We start from the raw sequence: 17,529 nt of genomic DNA on the forward strand, positions 1-17,529 counted from the left end.
ATTGACGGTGCGTCTTATTGTTTTTCTTGCCTTTGTATTGCTGTGTACGACAGTACTTGCCGCACTCTGTACCTCTTAACTGCTGTGCTGCCTCTGGGCGCTCAAAAAGAGAAGATCTACAAACCCACAACGCGTCGTGAGCTTGTAGATCGGCTATTTTTGCTGCTTTAGTGTGACACTGTAGTATGACAAGGTTGGGCATTCATTTACAAAAAAACAAAACATAAAAAAGTGGAAATATGGAGATACAAGGTTTCTTCCCGACAGGTGATTTACTATTTGGAACATTTGCCCTACAACAAAAATATTAATATAATAATGTTTGCGATAGTGTCCCTTTAAAAGACATTTGCTTACAAAATAAGTGCATTTCTAAAATGAAGGGATCTCTTGTACAGTATAATGCAGAGTCTTTTTTCCCAAAATATGTGTGTGTGTGTGTGTGTGTGTGTGTGTACACACACGTATATATTTGGGAATGAAATCTTTTCTATTTTACAAAGTGCACAAATTATTGATACAGTAGTAGAACATTAGAAAGAATCAGTCATTATGATACCATCTGATGGCCACATCCCTAGTGTCTGCCTTATGCACTGTATTCCAGTTAATTTAACATTACTAAGAATGAAAAAGACAGTTCCTATGTCATTGTGTTATTTACAAATAATTACAGTTATTATAATTAAATTAGTTCCTGACAATATTTCCCACTATGTACCTTTCATTGGACACAAATAATCCCTCTGAGTGGTCCAGGGCAAAGGTCTTTACAGAGACAAATAAAACCAACTTAACCCATTCACTCCGGGAACGCATCAGTGTCATTTCAGATTTCTTTGGCTATTCAAAAATAGCAGAATAGCAGCAAAATTTGTGCAAATCTATGAATATATATATATATATATATATATATATATATATATATATATATATATATATATATATATATATATATATATATTTTTTTTTTAAGCGAACATTTGTAACTCAAATCTTTACTTCTGGGGTCCCTGGAACAAAATATCTTCAGATGGGGTCGGTGGCCAAATACATATCATTTTGGGAGGTCTTTGACATGAAAAGGTTTGAGCACCACTGATATATAGCAAAGAAAATAATTAAAAAAACTGATTTAGAAGACATTTGTAGAATGCCCCAGAGGCAATAAGATTTGAGTTACAAATGTTCGCAAAACAAGAAAAAAATATATAATAATAATATTATTATATATATAATTATTTGTTTTATTTTTATTTTTTTCAAAGATTTGCACACATTTTCCACAATTTTTCAAAAAATACAGATCAACAAGCTCATAGGGCAGCACTCGGTGCCGCGCTATGAGCTTGTAGATATTTTTTGAATAGTCAAAGAATTCTACAAATGAAACAGATGCATACCCCGGTCTTAATGGGTTAACCTTGCCATCACAAGAGCATGGAACTCATATCAACTTTCACTCCTAGAGCTGTGCATTCACAAATTCAGCATGGTTATAGATCAATGAATCAATTTGATTTGAATAATTCGTTTTGGATGCTGAAATGATACAGTAGTTGTTCACCTTCAAAAGTGTCAGGAAGAGACTCATCAGAAAAACTAATCAGCCACTAGCCAAATCATCTACAATTTGCTGTTGACTGGTGTTCAATGTCCTCCGTGACACGTTCCAGAATTCATAAATGTATGAACTTATTACGGATTAGATGGTGCATCTATCAGCAATTAATAAAGTCAGTGTTTTGCCCAAGTCAAAACCTGGCATTTCAAGTCATTTGCAATTGTGCAATCATTATCTTCAGTTGTGAGTATCATCACATTATTTATGTCCTATTGAAATACATAAGTTTAGTCAATTTCTAACCAACTTAAACAGTCCTCAGAGGGCAGGACAACCCATGTTGAACATGATTTTGGTACTTTCACTTCAAGCTGCATGGAGAAAGCTTAGTTTCTGACTTAGTAAAGAGAGAACTTAGGTTCCAATAGACTCTGGTCCACCCTATTTGTCCTTTGGCCCTTCCTAAGACAGCTGCACTAAACAGGACAGCACGATGCCATCATCGTTCTTTGACATTTTTTTTTCATCTTTAACCCTTTAAGACCGGGAACGCATCTGTGTCATTTTAAGATTTCTTTGGGCTATTCAAAAATAGCAGATCTAGAAGCTATGAGCTTGTAGATTTGCAAAAAAAGAAAATCAAATTGTGGAACATTTGCGCAAATCTTTGAAATTGTTTTTTAATGCAAACATTTTTAACTCAAATCTTTGCTTCTGGGGGTCGCTGGCACAACATATTCTGAGATGGGGGTCCGCCGACAAATACATAAACTTTTGGGGATCCTTGACATGAAAAAGTTTGAGAACCACTGATATTACAGTATAGCAACATATGTTTTTGAGTGGTGCCAACCACTCCTATATCTGACTTTGTCTGTGTGTCCGTCCGTATGTATGACCAATAAACAAACATTGATGCCAACATCAATACGGGGCTCATCAAAGGCACCACTCTCTTCACACAGGGTGTGATTTTTTTAAACTGTTAGGAGAAGACATTTGAAGAATCCCCAGAAGCAAAGATTTGAGTTAAAAATGTTCGCCTAAAAATATATGTATTCCAAGATCCTACATCCTCATGGCACTCGGTGCCATGAGGATGTAGATCTGCAATTTTTTGAATAGCAAAATAAATCTATAAAACGACGCGGATGCGCTCCCCGGTCTTAATGGCTTAAAATAGCTTCCATTTCCTGTCGGGAAGTGTGCGAGTGGGGGGGCGGGGCCTTTTTGTGGAGGAGGAGGAGCTAGCTAGCTTAGCTTAAGCTAGCTACAGCTTGGAAGAGAAGGGGAGGCCCTCGTACATGTCGGCCTTGAGCTTGGCCCACTCGGCCAGCCGCTGGATGGCGCTCTTCTCCTGGCTGAGCACGCCGGCCGCCTTCCTCAGCTTGGCGTCGTTGCGCTCCAGGTAGCGCTCGCCCTCGCCCTTCAGGTAGGCCAGGCGCTCGGGCCGGCTCTCGTCCAGCGGCACCTCCTCGCTCATGTAGGGGTTGAAGCGGAAGTAGGTGTCGGGGGGCAGCAGGGCGTCCAGCATGGTGTGCACCTCTGGAGGGGGGTGGGTGGGGGTGGGGGTGATGGGTGGGGACATAGGTTGGATTGAAGTTTGTGTATAATATCACTTTTTAACACATCGAGTGCCATAAACGGTCCGGACCGTTTTTGAGAATCCATGCGTCATGTGCCATAAACCCATGGTTCTCAAAGTGGGGTACGGGGACCCCCAGGGGTCCTTGAGCGGGTTCCAGGGGGTACCCAGATAAATGTTGGATAGTTAGGAACCAAATGGAACCTTATGTTGCTGTAACTCTGAGAGTGTACAAATGGAACCAAATGGAACCTTATGTTGCTGTAACTCTGAGAGTGTACAAATGGAACCAAATGGACCCTTACGGGTCCATTTGGTTCCATTTACGGGTCCATTTGGTTCCATTTGTACACTCTCAGAGTTATGGTGGTCCGTGGTCTAATGCAGGGGTTCTCAAAGTGGGGTCCAGGGACCACCAGGGCCCTACATACATCAGCTATTTAAAAAAGAATCTTGACATTCTTTGAAAATGTTTGAATATTTTTTTACATTTTTAACTTTAATCTTGGATGGGGGTCCTTGGCACAAAATATTTTCAGATGGGGGTCCACGGCCAAATACACATTCATTTAGGGGTACTTGACCTGAACAAGTTTGAGAACCACTGCCATAAACGGTACCAGGGGGTCCCCAGCAAAATGAGTTAACGTAGCGCCACAATCATTTTAACCACTTGGCTTTGGCTATTCAAAAACAGCAGATCTACAAGCTCATAGCGCGGCACCGAGGGCCGCGCTATGAGCTTGTAGATCTGCTATTTATTTATTTTTATCTTGAAAATGTGTGCATATCTTTGAATATATATATATATATATATATATATATTTAACCCATTAAGACCTGGAACTGTGTCATTTTTAGATTTGAGCTAAAAAGCATTATTTTACACTTTGGGCTATTCAAAAATAGCAGATCTACAAGCTCATAGCGCGGCACCGAGTGCCGCGCTATGAGCTTGTAGATCTGCTATTTTTTTTTTTTAATCTTGAAAATGTGTGCATATCTTTGAATATATATGTATTTTTAAGCGAACATTTTTAACTCAAATCTTTGCTTCTGGGGGGTCCCTGGAACAAAATATATGAGATGGGGGGGGGGGGTCCGCGGCCAAATTACATATCATTTTGGGGGTCCTTGACATGAAAACAGTTGGAGAACCACTGGTATAGACTGTCACGCAGCGTATATAAAGAGTATAAACCAGGCATCACCTTCGGTGTCGGTAGCACTGCTGATGACGTTGGTGAGCTTGGTCTTCAGGCTGGTGTAGGTGACGCTGTTCTTGCCGGCCGTCTCGTGGCGCCCGGTCCCCAGAGACACCACGCACTGCACGGGGGTGTTGGGCCACAGGCACTTACACTCGTGGATGGCCAACGCCGTGGGGTTGTTGATCAGTAGACCTCCGTCCTAGGGGAGAGGAAAGTTAAGGAGATGAGAGGGCGGCCATAGCTGAGTGGTTAGTGAGCCCGCCTAGGGAGCCAGAGGCCCTGGTTGCCCCAGGTTCGATTCCAGGCCAGACCAGCATATGCGGCGATGAAATGAAATTTGTCCCTGAGCAAGACTCTTAACCCCTAATTGCTCACAGGTTCTCATTGGAAACAAGACCGCAAGGACTTTCATGAACGACCTGTTAAAAGGAATTATCCTTTATCCTTAGAGGGAGAAGGAAAGGATGTTATCAATGTCTTCATGTATAGGGAACACCTAGCCTGAATCCAACCCCCCGAAATCACTGGCCTTGCATTCAGGGTCAGGTGACGCTGTAAAAGGCGGAGTTTTCTCGGTTCGAAAATCTAACCGGCGGCCCGGCCCAATCGGGATCGGGTTAATCCAGTATGAATCGATCGCTAAAGAGTCCCACTTTGGCCACGCCCCCCATCTCAGAAAACGGCTGCACTGAGAGGGCTTTCAGACTGAGTAATGGAGTGAAACTAGATGAAAATTGTGTCAGGCTGGGGAACCCCATGAACGTAACAAAATGTTAACTGTGCATACCTTAGAACAGTGGTTCTCAAACGTTTTCATGTCAAGGACCCCCAAATTGACACTTATTAGCCCGCAGACCCCCATTTGAAAAGATAAGCCAGGGACCCCAATAAGAGAAGCTTTTTACGGCTCTCTAGCAGTGATTCTCAACCATTTTAATTTCAAGGACGCCCAGTTTGACATGCATTAGGGCTACGGACCCCCATTTAATGGCATTTATATATCTCTGGGACCCCAATTTATATTGTAAAAAGAAAGGTTATTGTAACTCTGAGAGTGTAAAAATGGAACCAAATGGACCCGTTAGGGTCCATTTGGTTCCATTTGTACACTCTCAGAGTTACAGACCCATAAGGGTCCATTTGGTGCCTAATCTATCATTTAGCTGGGGACCCCCTGGAACCCCCTCAAGTACCCCTGGGGGTCCCCGGACCCCACTTTGAGAACCAATGCCTTAGAACACGCAAACTAAAACAATACACTCCCAAATATGTTATTTCTGCTGTTTTAAAGAGATGTTGCCAATTATATTGACTGGATATATGGATAAATTGTGATGAAAATGTGAAGATGCCATAGAATGAAATGACATGAGTGCTTACAGTGTATGTTGAGGTTACTTTTACATATTGTCAACTGTTTGTATGTGAAGCACGTGAATGCTCTTAATAAATATATATTTTTATGCCTGCTGTGAAAGTCACCCAACGGCAATTCACTTTACTGAATTTAGTAAAAAATCATGGAACAGTGGCCACAAAGGCCGTAAAACAAGGCTCCAGACATCCCAAAAGAAACTGGTAAGGCTACTTCTTGGCCTCACATCTACAACTCATTTAAGCCCTGCTCACTTTGTTAGGGTGGGTGGTAAAAATAATCAAAATCTACAAAGTAACTAGTAACTAGAGTGTTCAAATAATTGAAGTGGAGTAAAAGTACAATATTTGAGATGTAGTGGAGTAGAAGTAAAAGTACTGACAAGTAAAAATACCTCAAAATTGTACTTAGTTACTTTCCCCCACTGGAACTAAATAGGACCGTTATGGATGTGTAACACTGAGGGTGTACACATTTGTACACCTTCAGAGCTAAATAAACACTGTGCACCTGTCCTACAACAACATGTGGATATAATGTCCTACCTGGTGGAGGTCTTTGCCCAGCACAAACTCCTGGAAGTAACCCGGGGCGGCAGACGACGCCCGGATGGCCTGCCACATCTTGTGGTTGCAGTCTCCCAGGTAGTGGGACCTCACCCCCGGCAGCAGCCGGTAGTTCCTGAACACGTAGGCCTTCAGAGGAAGACCCCTGTTCACTATGGTGCTCACCGCTGACACCTGGTGGACACATCAGAGTAACGCGATAGGCCACGGTTAGTCATGAAGACTAGATTTGATTTGGTGTGAGCACGGGAGACAAGACAATGCAATACAAATAGCTACGCAACAGTGCGCAAATATATGTATAAAAGATTCTCCAACAAAATGCATTAAAAAGAAAATACAAGTTCAGTTAATGTTTTGAACTGATGACGGGGGTGTTGACCCATTAAGACCGGGAACACATCTATGTCATTTTAACACATTGACTGCCAGAGTTTATTCCAAATTTACCCCCTTGACTGCCAGCGATTTGCGTGTTTTTTTGTTTTCTCTATTTTCTTATTTAAATGCATTTAAGTTTCTCAGGCCATGATTTTGAACACATACGACGATCGACCAGCAGAGCGCAGCAAAATGACACCCTCGATGACTCGCTGACTCGCCCCCCCCCTCCCTCCAGGCTCAAACAGTCAAACAACATGAACCGGATGTGATTGTCTTCGACAATCTCTGATCGGCTTGTGATACGATGTGATACACGACGACGATGCCTGATCGTCACTCGGACCAAAGAAAATAAAAGGGGAGCTGTTTTTCTCTATTCTGGACGAAAATGACCGGAGAAAAACAATGTGACCCGGAAACGATTTTTTTTTTTTACATCCAGCTTCGGGTGAGTGTGACGTAGGTGGAAAACGAAAGTGCTGATGAAAAATAAACAGACCCGCGCGATCACAGATGAAACCAATGAAAATACCTAATATTGAGTTAACTCGATCTAGGCAGTCGAGCGCTGGATTACTAATATCGAGTTAACTCGATCTAGGCAGTCGATGTGTTAAGATTTATTTGGCTATTTAAAAAAATAGCAGATATACAAGCTCATAGCCGCGCTATGAGCTTGTATAATTGTCATGATTTAAAAAAAAATCATGACAATTTGTGCAAATCTTTACAAATGTACAGTATTCTAAATGTTTTTTGTGGTTCTCAAACATTTTCATGTAAAAGGACCCCCAAAATGATATGTTTTTGGCCTGCCGACCCCCATCAAAATATGTTGTTCCAGGGACCTCCGCCAGAAGCAAATATTTGAGTTAAAAATGTTGTTTCAAAATATATATATATTCAAAGATTTGCACAAAATGTTCACGATTGTTCAAAAAATAGCAGATCTACAAGCTTGTAGATCTGCTACTTTTGAATAGCTCAAAGTATAAATTATAGTTTTTGTTATAGCTCAAAACCAAAATGACACAGATGCGTTCCCGGTTTGAAATGAGTTAAGGGTCCTCACTGCCTGTCCTCATATGTGCCGTTACAGAAACGAAGCTCTACTTTGTAACCGTTGTCCAGAAGAAGTGGGACAAAAAGTGCATTTGCTGGGTGAGAGGGGTCCCTGATTATTTTCAGACCAATCCTTAGAATAAATATCACAGATGCTTGGCAGATCCAGACCAATGATTTGTTATGCTGCCTTCACTACCTTATTTAGCTTCTTCCTGTCATCGCCTGAGCAGAAAATGTGAGAACAACAATGTGAGAAAGTTGAAGCTGTAATAACAGCTTCAACTTTTTAACAATCGTTGATGGGATTTCTTCACAATATGGCTTACAGTGATACTCCATTTACGACTAGAAGAAAACGATCACGTCACAAAGTGCTTCTCAGGGACAGAATGAAATCTAATAATAAAAAATAAATAAAATAACAGTGTTTTCCCTAGGATAAAGTTGTTAGCCTGGCTCCAGCCCCTGAATCGCTAGCCACGCCCATTAAAAAAATATGTTCAGGCAGGAGTCATGAATAATGGAGTGAAACGAAATGAAAATTCAGGCTGAGTGTCAGGCTATAAAGCTGTAGCAGTGATGGTGAATATCAATATAATAGATCCATCGATGTATCTTTTTCCTTTTGCATTCATAATAATAAATCCAGTGTCTTAATTTAGTTCATTGTCCCATGAAGAGGTGCTGAGAATATTAACATAATATTCAAACATTTATTGTCACAACCAACTTACAGTTGATTGGAAATGTGTTTCTGTGTGCTCCAGACTCAGAGATAACATGAATAAGAAGAATGCATGAGTGAAGTGACATGATCGTGTTGAGGTCAAAGAGTGTTGACCTCTCTTTCAGTAAGACAGTAACTATCCTGTCTGTCTGTCTGTCTGTCTGTCTGTCTGTCTGTCTGTCTGTCTGTCTGTCTGTCTGTGCTTTTCTCACAAAATGTGTAACTGTATATGAAGTGTACTGGTAGTGCAAAATTATAGGGGAAACACTGAATAATATAAAATAGAGATAAAGAAATGAACAGATATATACATCATATAGTACATATTTTATGCTGGGACTTACTTTAGGACACTTTGGATCCCGGACACTCTCAACCATGAGCCTCTCACCCATTCTCTCCCTGGGAAAAATACATAGATAAAGTTAAAACTAATTTCATTTCACCTCTCAGGGATGGAAATAATGAGAGAAGGAAGAGTGTAAAAAGAGTTGAATCACACAACAGCACTTTATTGAAAGGCAATAAAACACAGGGGACAGGGTTAGACACAGGGTAGGAGAGCAGACTGACTTGAGGAGGTTCTCCCAGATCTCGCTGTTGTAGAAGGCGTGGCTCCAGCCCATCTTCATCGTTCCCACGATGACGTTCTGCTTGAAGACGTCCGAACCCAACTTCAGGTACATCTCCTCACACTCGTCCAGGGGGATCTGGAACACGCCCAACATGAAGGCCAGGATGGCACCTGAGAGAGAGACAGTTTTGAAGCGAACATTCATTTTTAACTCCGATCTGTGCTTCATGGGGGTCCCTGGGACAACATATTTTGAGATGGGGGTCCGCGGCCAAATAAATATCATTTTGGGGGTCCTTGACATGGAAAAGTTGGAGCACCGCTGATATAGCAACATACTGTTAGGATTTAGAAAACATTTTTAGATTCTGTATTTGGCCACGGACCCCCATCTCAAAATGTTTTGTTCCAGAGACCCCCCCCAGAAGCAAAGATTTGAGTTACAAATGTTTGCTTTTTTTTTGAACAGCCAAAGGACGAATGAAGGGTTGGGCATTCTATTCACACTATAACTTTAACACTGGTCTGTGAGGGGTTATTTCATGTCACAGAGTCAGACGCAAAGGAAATTAGCTGGACTTTACAATTTATTTTTTATAATCAGTCATTGAATGAATTAATGGAGGGACTGGAAGGCTTAAAATACAAATCCTGGATCCCGTGCCTGACCAGCGTGGATTCCGTTCTTATTTTCCATATGGAGTCAATCTAAGAGGGCTGCAAAATCAAACGGCTTCCATACCTGTGCTGACGCCACAGATGTAGTCAAACAGCTGGTAGATGGGCTTCCCCGTCAGTTTCTGCAGCTTATCGAGAGCCTGCAGGGCCACCAGTCCTCTGCAAACCAACATATAAACACAGGTTAAAGAGCAGTTACCGTCCACAGTCGGCACACCATGAGTTTTATTTTTATCGCTATGTGCGCTTTTTATCAAGCTCATTTTATTCTGTATTGTGCGTTGTTCAATACAGGCAAGGTGACTAATGTTTACACACTTTACTTTAGATAGCTCTTACTTCTTCATAACACAAATCTCTAAATATATGTTTAAAAACAGTAAGTTTAGTATAAGGGAACAATACTACTTTCTAGGGGTGGAAATTGGTAGGTACCTGACGATTCAATTCAATTCCGAGGGCTACGATTCAATTAAATTGCGATTATTGCGATTCGCGATGAATTTACTTCCATTATCTTTTATTGATAATAAAAACTAATAGGAGAGATGTGTCACTGTCAGCTGGAAGGTTATATTTGCCAATATCAACAATTGCAGAAAATAAACAAGTCCCTGTTTGAAAGTATAGTATGCAATATAAAAAGAAGGATGACAGAGACAGTGTGGTCAGGTTCAGGCTCTGTATTAAACTGAATGGTGAATGAATACAAGCCCCATACATCCGGCCTATATATGCTCTCAGTGATACATGCAGATAACCGATCACATCGATATGTTAAACCTGTAACATCTTCCTTTTCTTAAGTAAGTCCCCTCAGTGACTTACAGTGACAGTAACATACAACCCCAAGTGAGCCCCAAACATCACATTACTTAATTCCGTAATTCAGTAATCCACATCAATGTCTTTTTCCCCTTTTCCATTTTTTCCCCCCCAAACGTGCCTACTATGCTAATAGCCCAGTCTCTCTGGTGGCCTTGACAGCCGTCCAATCCTGGTGCGTGTTATGGAGCTTTTAGGAGTGGCCCTTGTTGCGGACCTAACAGGACTTGGCTCGGCCATGATTGGGGAAGTCTCTGCAGTCTCTGCAGTCTCTGCAGCAACACTGTGTGCTGGCTCCAACTCATTCTCCCCACAGGCCTGAGATGCAGATGGCTCAGCCACTCTCTTTTTGTAAAATAATACTGACTTATAACAAAGGCTTCTCAATATTCTGATAACCAACCAAAATATGGCTGCTGCTCAATTTTTATTTTTTTTAATAATCGATTCTATAATCGTCCATGTCCGAATCGTGATTAATTGCTGATTCGATTATATTTTCCACCCCTACTACTTTCTATGCACTTTCCCAAATTCAAGACCTGGAAACAGGTGGAAACCTCACCATGTCCAAAACTGTTACTTTTGAGGATTAAAAAAAGAAAAAAGGTAAATAGCAGATCTACAAGCTAAAAACAAAAACAATCGCAATACTGTTGTCTAGAGTTTGAGAGGGAGGTGGGGTTCCACCAAATTGTCCAATAGGTCGTTTTTCATTGGTTGAGGGGATGGACATTGTTGAGCACTTTTGAGCCACTTTTGAGCATGTAGATCTGCTATTTTTCTTAGACTTTTGTGTGACACTGTAGTATGATCAAGTAGAGCATTAGTCCATTAAGACCGGGAATGCATCACTGTCATTTTAGATTTCTTTGGCTATTCAGAAATAGCAGATATACAAGCTCATAGCGCGGCCTATTTCTTTTTTTTTTAAATAGCGTCTTTTCTGCTATGGCGCAGCCTGCCATGGACGAGAAAGTCAAGTTTGTTTTGTTTTATTCATAAAAAATTGCTTTTTTTTTTACTGCTGCATTCACTTCCTGGTTCATTTATTTGGGAAACAATCTGTATCTCGGCTCCTGTGTTTTATTATGTATTGTTGGCGAGAGATGCTAATTTACTGAACAAATCCCCATAAAAAGTTAAAATATAGAGATATTCTGCCCGACAGCGACGATATGAAGCATTGGGACTTTTTTACCGTGTTCCTCCTCCGTCTATAGCCAGCACCCGTATCCCCCTGCCTTTGACGGGGTCGTTGTAGCCCACCAGGGACAGGGCTTCTCTGACGGCGGCCTGGAGCGGGGGGTCCCTGGCCTGCCTGAGACGCAGGAGGCAGGGCAGCACGTTCTCCTGGAGGTTAGGCGAGGACAATGTGACAAATGTGACAAAAAGGAAGGGCCATTTTCACAAAATGTGCTCAGAAGTTCTGTAAACAAGCACATCGTCGCCGTCCAACCCCCGTTACTCTTCAGGAAATGAAAAAATAAAGATAAACTGTGTTCCACTGGATCCCATGTAGTTATTATGTAGTTATTATCTGGTCACAAGCTCTTGTTAACCCATTAAGACCTGAGGCCAATTTTTTGAATGTTTTCAAAATCCTAATAGTTTTTTGAAAAAAACATATAAAATAAAAGTATACAAAATAAAACTTGTCTCAAAATATTGTGTTCCAGGGACCCCCAGTAGCAAAGATTTGAGTTATAAATGTTCGCTTAAAAATATATATATATTCAAAGATTTGCACAATGTTTTACAAAAAAAAAAAAAAAGTCAGATCTACAAGCTAGCAAAGCAAAGCAAAGCAAAAGCAAAGTTTGTTGTTTACCCAGGGTGTCGGACTAAGCACGAAGCTTGTTTCCAGCCGGACCCTGCATGGAAGCCTTGCTCAAGGGCTATTCAGCGGTGATTCATGATCGATGTGATGAATTGGGGAATCGAACTAGGGACCTTCCGGTATCAAGGCCGCCCCTCTAACCACTAGGCCACCGCTGCCGCTAATAGCGCTCATAGCACTCGGCCGCGCAATGAGCTTTTATATCTGCTATTTTTGAATAGCCAAAGAAATCTAAAATGACACAGATGCGTTCCCAGTCTTTTAATGGGTAAATACACTTTCAAACTGGTGTCCCCATTTTGGGCACGTGGGCGAACCCCCCCCCCCCCCCCCCCAAAAATCAAAATACAAAAAAAAGTCAGATCTACAACTTGTAGGTCAGCTATTTTCCCTACTTCACACTTTCATATGACAAAGTATAAAATAGGACATTGATTTAGGAAAAAAACAAATGATGAAATACATATGGAGATACAAGGGGTCAGCCTGACAGCGACAAAAAGTAAGATTATCTAAAGTGAGTTATCTGAGACAAGTGGCCGACAGCTACTCTTACAACATGGTAGAAGAGGTACAAAGTCAAACAGCCATAAATGATAGCCTTGACGTTTGAAGTACAGTTGAGATCAACTTATACTGCATAACACGACAGTGTTGCTTGCGCGAATAGAACAGATCTTCGAGCTAACGTGTCGCATCTTGAGCAACGCCGGGGGGCCACATGCGGCCCTCACACCTTCACTTATTCCGGCCCGCAGGTTTCAATTGGAATACTGATATATTGATTTCAGCTGTTACATTTTTTTTTATTTGTATTTAAGTTCTTAAATTTAACTTAAGTATAACTAAATGCATTTGAAATTAAATAAAAATGTAAGCTTTCAGGATTCCAAAATACCCCAAAAGAATCTGTAAAAGTAGCAAAAAAACAGAAAAAGTAAAAAAAAAAAAGTAGCTCAAAACGCGTAGCGATGCGACACGTTTTGTGCTTGTAGATCTGTCTCTACGAAAAAAAAGTTAAAATACGTAGATAAGACGTGTCTGCAATGTGGCCCTGAGTGTGGAAACATAGTGGCCCCTCTCCCTCATCAAAGTTGCCCACCCCCTGCAGCTAGAAGGCGCATTGGTGAGAACAGAACACAGACACACTAACCTTGATGGCGACTCCTCGAGTCTCTGGGAACTCCAGCAGATGGTAGCCCAGTTCCTCCACTCTGCTGGTGAGCAGCTTGATGTCACTGACTCTCTGGAGGCCCTTCACCAGCGCTCTGGTCCTGTTGTCTACACTCACTCTGGCTATGATCTGGATGAGGAACATACCAGATACAAGGAGTGTCACCAGTGGTGGAAAAAGTACTCAAATGTTTTACATAAGTAAAAGTATCAATACTGCAGTGTAGAAATACTCTGGTACAAGTAAAAGATATCATGATTTGAAGATTTGCTGCTCCATTCACTTCTTGTTTAACATCTTACTGAAAAAGGCTGTATCTCGCTTCCTAAGCACTTTTTTTCTAGAATGTATTTTTGGCCTTGGCACAGGGATGATAAAGCCAAGGATTTTTTTTTACATTAACCACTTGAACCCTAGCATACCTTTTCTGAGAAGAACTTTTAGCCAAAAATAGCAGATCTACAAGCTCCAAATCTACAAGAGCTTGTAGATCTGCTATTTTTGGCTAAGAGGTATAGGTGTAGAGGAAAAAAAGAGCAGAACTAATTATAAAAAAAAAAAGTTATATAGAGCGGGTTCCTACTTCATCTCTCTCTCAGCTAGGGGGTCCCTGGCCTGAAAACGTTGAAGACCCCTGCTTTAGCCTATTGGTGAGTCTTTTGAACATCTGGCCTACAGTACCTTCTCTCTTTGGGACAGCAGAAGTTTCTTGGCCTTGTCCTCCGCCTTCTCCTCCTCGCTCTCTGTCTTCTTCTTCTCCAGAGCCTTGGCCGACGCAGGTTCCTCCAAGGCAGGCGACGGAGGAGCTTTGTCCTTCTCGGCGCCCGCGCCGCTCTTCGGCTCCCCCCTGAACTTGGCCACAAAGGCTTGGACGCTGGGCCGAGGGTCGGAGAGGTAGTGAGAGAAGCCTTTCTTCGGGGGGGAGGTAACGGGCACGGGGACAATCGCACCTAGATAGATATAGAACATTAGTATGATGTGAAATATATTTTATTTAAAGGGTAAGTGATTTTCTTTGGTTAAAATAAGTGTTAAATAGCTCTATATTCTGATAGTACTCATTGCTATAGAGTGTTTGTTCAAACAGGAGTCTCCATGTCTCTCCAGCTCTTTAAAGGGTAAGTGATTTTCTTTGGTTAAAATAAGTGTTAAATAGCTCTATATTCTGATAGTAATCATTGCTATAGAGTGTGTGTTCAGTAACAGGAGTCTCCATGTCTCTCCAGCTCTTTAATAAACAGGAAATGGATTTTCAGGTCAGGATACCAATTTTATCCAATCAGGATAGAGAACTCAGACAGGGTACAGATTAAACAAGTGAAATTGGAAGTGATGACACAAAGAAATGAGCAGACACAATGTGAACTGGAACACTATAAAAGTTAAGCCGACAAATGGGTACTCTCTCCTGATTGGCTGAAATTGTGTCACCTACCTGAAAATGTATTTTCTGTTTATCAAAGAGCTGCAGAGACATGGAGACCCCCTGTTACTGAACAAACACTCTATAGCAATGATTACTATCACAATATAGCACTTAATCCTGTTAACAAAAAACTTTTAGTTTTTAACCAAACAAATATCACCTACCCTAACTTTAAGTATATATATATTATATGCCATATTATTTTACTATTACATGGAATATACTTGACTGATATTATATATTAGAAAACCAGAAGGTTTGTTTCTGTTACTTGTTTTCTTTTTTTCCAGTTTAAAAAATGAAAGTGATTTGTTGTTGTTTTATATATATGTTTTTGCTGTTTTTTTGTCTTGTGTGTGTTTGTTTTGTTTTTCTCGTTTGCTTGTCTGTTATATTTGTTTGTTGTTTTTTGTTGTTGTATAGTTTCTTACATAGTTCTTGATAGTTATTCAAAGGTTAAAAGGGTAGACACAATAAGCTAAGGCTTCAGCCTACACCTTTTCGGTCTATGTTTTCGATGACGACAACAAATGAAGGCTTTGTATTGATATGCTTATAATGACCAAAATATAAACTAGTACTACTACCTGCACTCTCGGTGACGGGTGAATCCGGAGAAGGCATCGGTGTGGGAGGAGGGCTGGTGTTTTCAGGGGTCGTAGGAGGGGGAGCGAGGGCAGGAGAGGTAGTAGTGGCGGTTTCCACAGACTTTGCCTCCGCCACGGGCACCAACACGGGGACGTGCTCTCTGGTAGCGGGAGGCAGGGAGCCTCGTTTGAGGACAGGCTCATCGGCGGCGGGGCTTTTCTCCGCGCTGCACTGCTGCGGCCTGTAGTCGCCGCCGTCATCCCCTCGGGCTGTCACGGTTACACATTTAAAATCGACGATCAATTGTCACGCAAATAATTGAGATTAACGATGTCATTGTGTGTTTGACGTTGAACTTGTTAGATTAACATTATCAATACAACATACATTTCTGTTTGCCCTTCTGGGCTTCGAAATCAAAAATTGCACAGGCGAGATATAACAAATAACTTAAATATACAAAGAAATTATTGACATATTTAAGATATTTAAGATATATTAAGACGTATCTTCTAAATGCTCATTTATGGAATATGTAAAAAAGAAAAAAAAAAGTAATTTGATCATGTAAACCATAATTGAAATAAATAAAATGACATTTAAAAATATTAAATATTTAATAATTGTATACATTTGAAAATAGCAGAAATAGCTATAGCTAACTTCGTGACACTTTGTAAGCTTGTAGATCAGCTATTTCTGCTATTTTTTATACAGTACTTTGAAAATGTGTGCACATTTTTCAACATGGAGATGATCATGATGATTATGCAGAAAAAAAGATCTGACGATGATGTAATAATTGTGACAGGCCTACCATCGCCCTGTGTCTGTGGGCCGACGTTGAAGTGACTGTTGACGTGCTGGGCCAGCGCGGTGTAGGTCTCGTCCATGTTGGCGGACAGAGCCGCCGGGTGGAACAGCTGCAGAGTCTGTTTCGCCACGGCGGAGGAGGAGCTCGCGGCGGACGCACTCGCCGCCGACGCCAAGCTAGGTTTGGGCTTCCTGGCGACAACGAAAGGCTTCTCTGTGACCTGCAGCAGTGGTGGAAAAAGTACTCACATTTTTTACTTAAGTAAAAGTAGTGTAGAAATACTCTGTTACAAGTGAAAGTCCGGAATTCTAAATTTACTTGAGTAAAAGTACAAAAGTATCAAAATGTACTAAAAGTACCAAAAGTAGAAAGTACTCATTATGCAGAATGTCCCATTTCACAAGTTTTCAAGTAAAATTTTCAATATAAAATTCAGATCTACAAGCTTGTAGATCGGCTATTTTCAAATGGCTGAAATGTATATAGGGCTGAAGTGGTTAATGTATGCTTTGTAATAATAATCAAAATCTACAAAGTAACAAGTAACTAAAGTTTTCAAATAATTGTACTGTAGTAAAAGTACAATATTTGCCTCTGAGATGTGGTGGAGTAGAAGTAAAAGTATTGGAAATACTCAAGTAAAGTACAAACACCTCAAAATTGTACTTAAGTACAGTACCTGAGTAAATGTACTCAGTCACTTTCCACCACTGACCTGCGGTGACGGCTGCTCTGACTCTTCTTCCATCGCTCCCTTCGGCTCTTCTTCTGGAGGTTTCATGGCGGTTTCACTGGCAGCAGCAGCGGCGGCGGCGGCCGATGTCGTGGTTAGAGCCGCCGTGGCTTCGCTCGCCGCGGCTACAGGCTCCGCTTTGACACACGCCGGAAGTTCCGGAACCTTTTTTTTCACACAGCTGGCACCTGCCACGGCACCGCGACCGGGCTTGAGGCGGCTAGAGATCTTGGCGATGAGGCCCGTGCTGCCGACCGCCTTGGTGAAGCTGTCGAGCGTGGTCCAGATCCGAGACATGCGTCGGCTGCCTCACATGGAACACCAGTAGTGGCAGGTTAAAGAGTGTTTGTCAGCGTGGTCAGGGCCTTTAGAGTCTAGGCTTGTGGTGGTTGTGTGAAGTAAT

General features: G+C 41.5%; 1 protein-coding gene across 3 annotated transcripts in view; it reads right to left on the reverse strand.

Moving 5' to 3' along the window:
• Positions 1 to 1,017: 1,017 nt before the first annotated feature.
• The window catches only part of LOC311039958 (calcium-independent phospholipase A2-gamma-like), a 22,751-nt gene continuing 6,239 nt past the window's right edge, over positions 1,018 to 17,529 (reverse strand). For 2 of the 3 annotated variants that reach the window (XM_084049989.1, XM_084049990.1), the window contains exons 2-13: positions 17,109 to 17,529; positions 16,397 to 16,613; positions 15,576 to 15,848; positions 14,247 to 14,515; positions 13,545 to 13,694; positions 11,753 to 11,904; positions 9,791 to 9,885; positions 9,048 to 9,219; positions 8,819 to 8,876; positions 6,278 to 6,472; positions 4,361 to 4,556; positions 1,018 to 3,109 (exon numbers count right to left, since the gene is read on the reverse strand). The exon at positions 17,109 to 17,529 is cut by the window's right edge and continues 117 nt beyond it. In XM_084049989.1, coding sequence (XP_083906115.1) covers positions 2,835 to 3,109; positions 4,361 to 4,556; positions 6,278 to 6,472; positions 8,819 to 8,876; positions 9,048 to 9,219; positions 9,791 to 9,885; positions 11,753 to 11,904; positions 13,545 to 13,694; positions 14,247 to 14,515; positions 15,576 to 15,848; positions 16,397 to 16,613; positions 17,109 to 17,423 — 2,367 coding nt within the window. In that variant the 5' untranslated portion in view covers positions 17,424 to 17,529 and the 3' untranslated portion in view covers positions 1,018 to 2,834. The remainder of the gene's footprint in view (positions 3,110 to 4,360; positions 4,557 to 6,277; positions 6,473 to 8,818; positions 8,877 to 9,047; positions 9,220 to 9,790; positions 9,886 to 11,752; positions 11,905 to 13,544; positions 13,695 to 14,246; positions 14,516 to 15,575; positions 15,849 to 16,396; positions 16,614 to 17,108) is intronic. The other variant, XM_084049991.1, reaches the window with a different exon arrangement.

This window comes from Gymnoscopelus microlampas, assembly GCF_963454915.1.
Source record: "Gymnoscopelus microlampas genome assembly, chromosome: 23".
In the NCBI taxonomy this organism is placed as follows: Eukaryota; Metazoa; Chordata; class Actinopteri; order Myctophiformes; family Myctophidae; genus Gymnoscopelus; species Gymnoscopelus microlampas.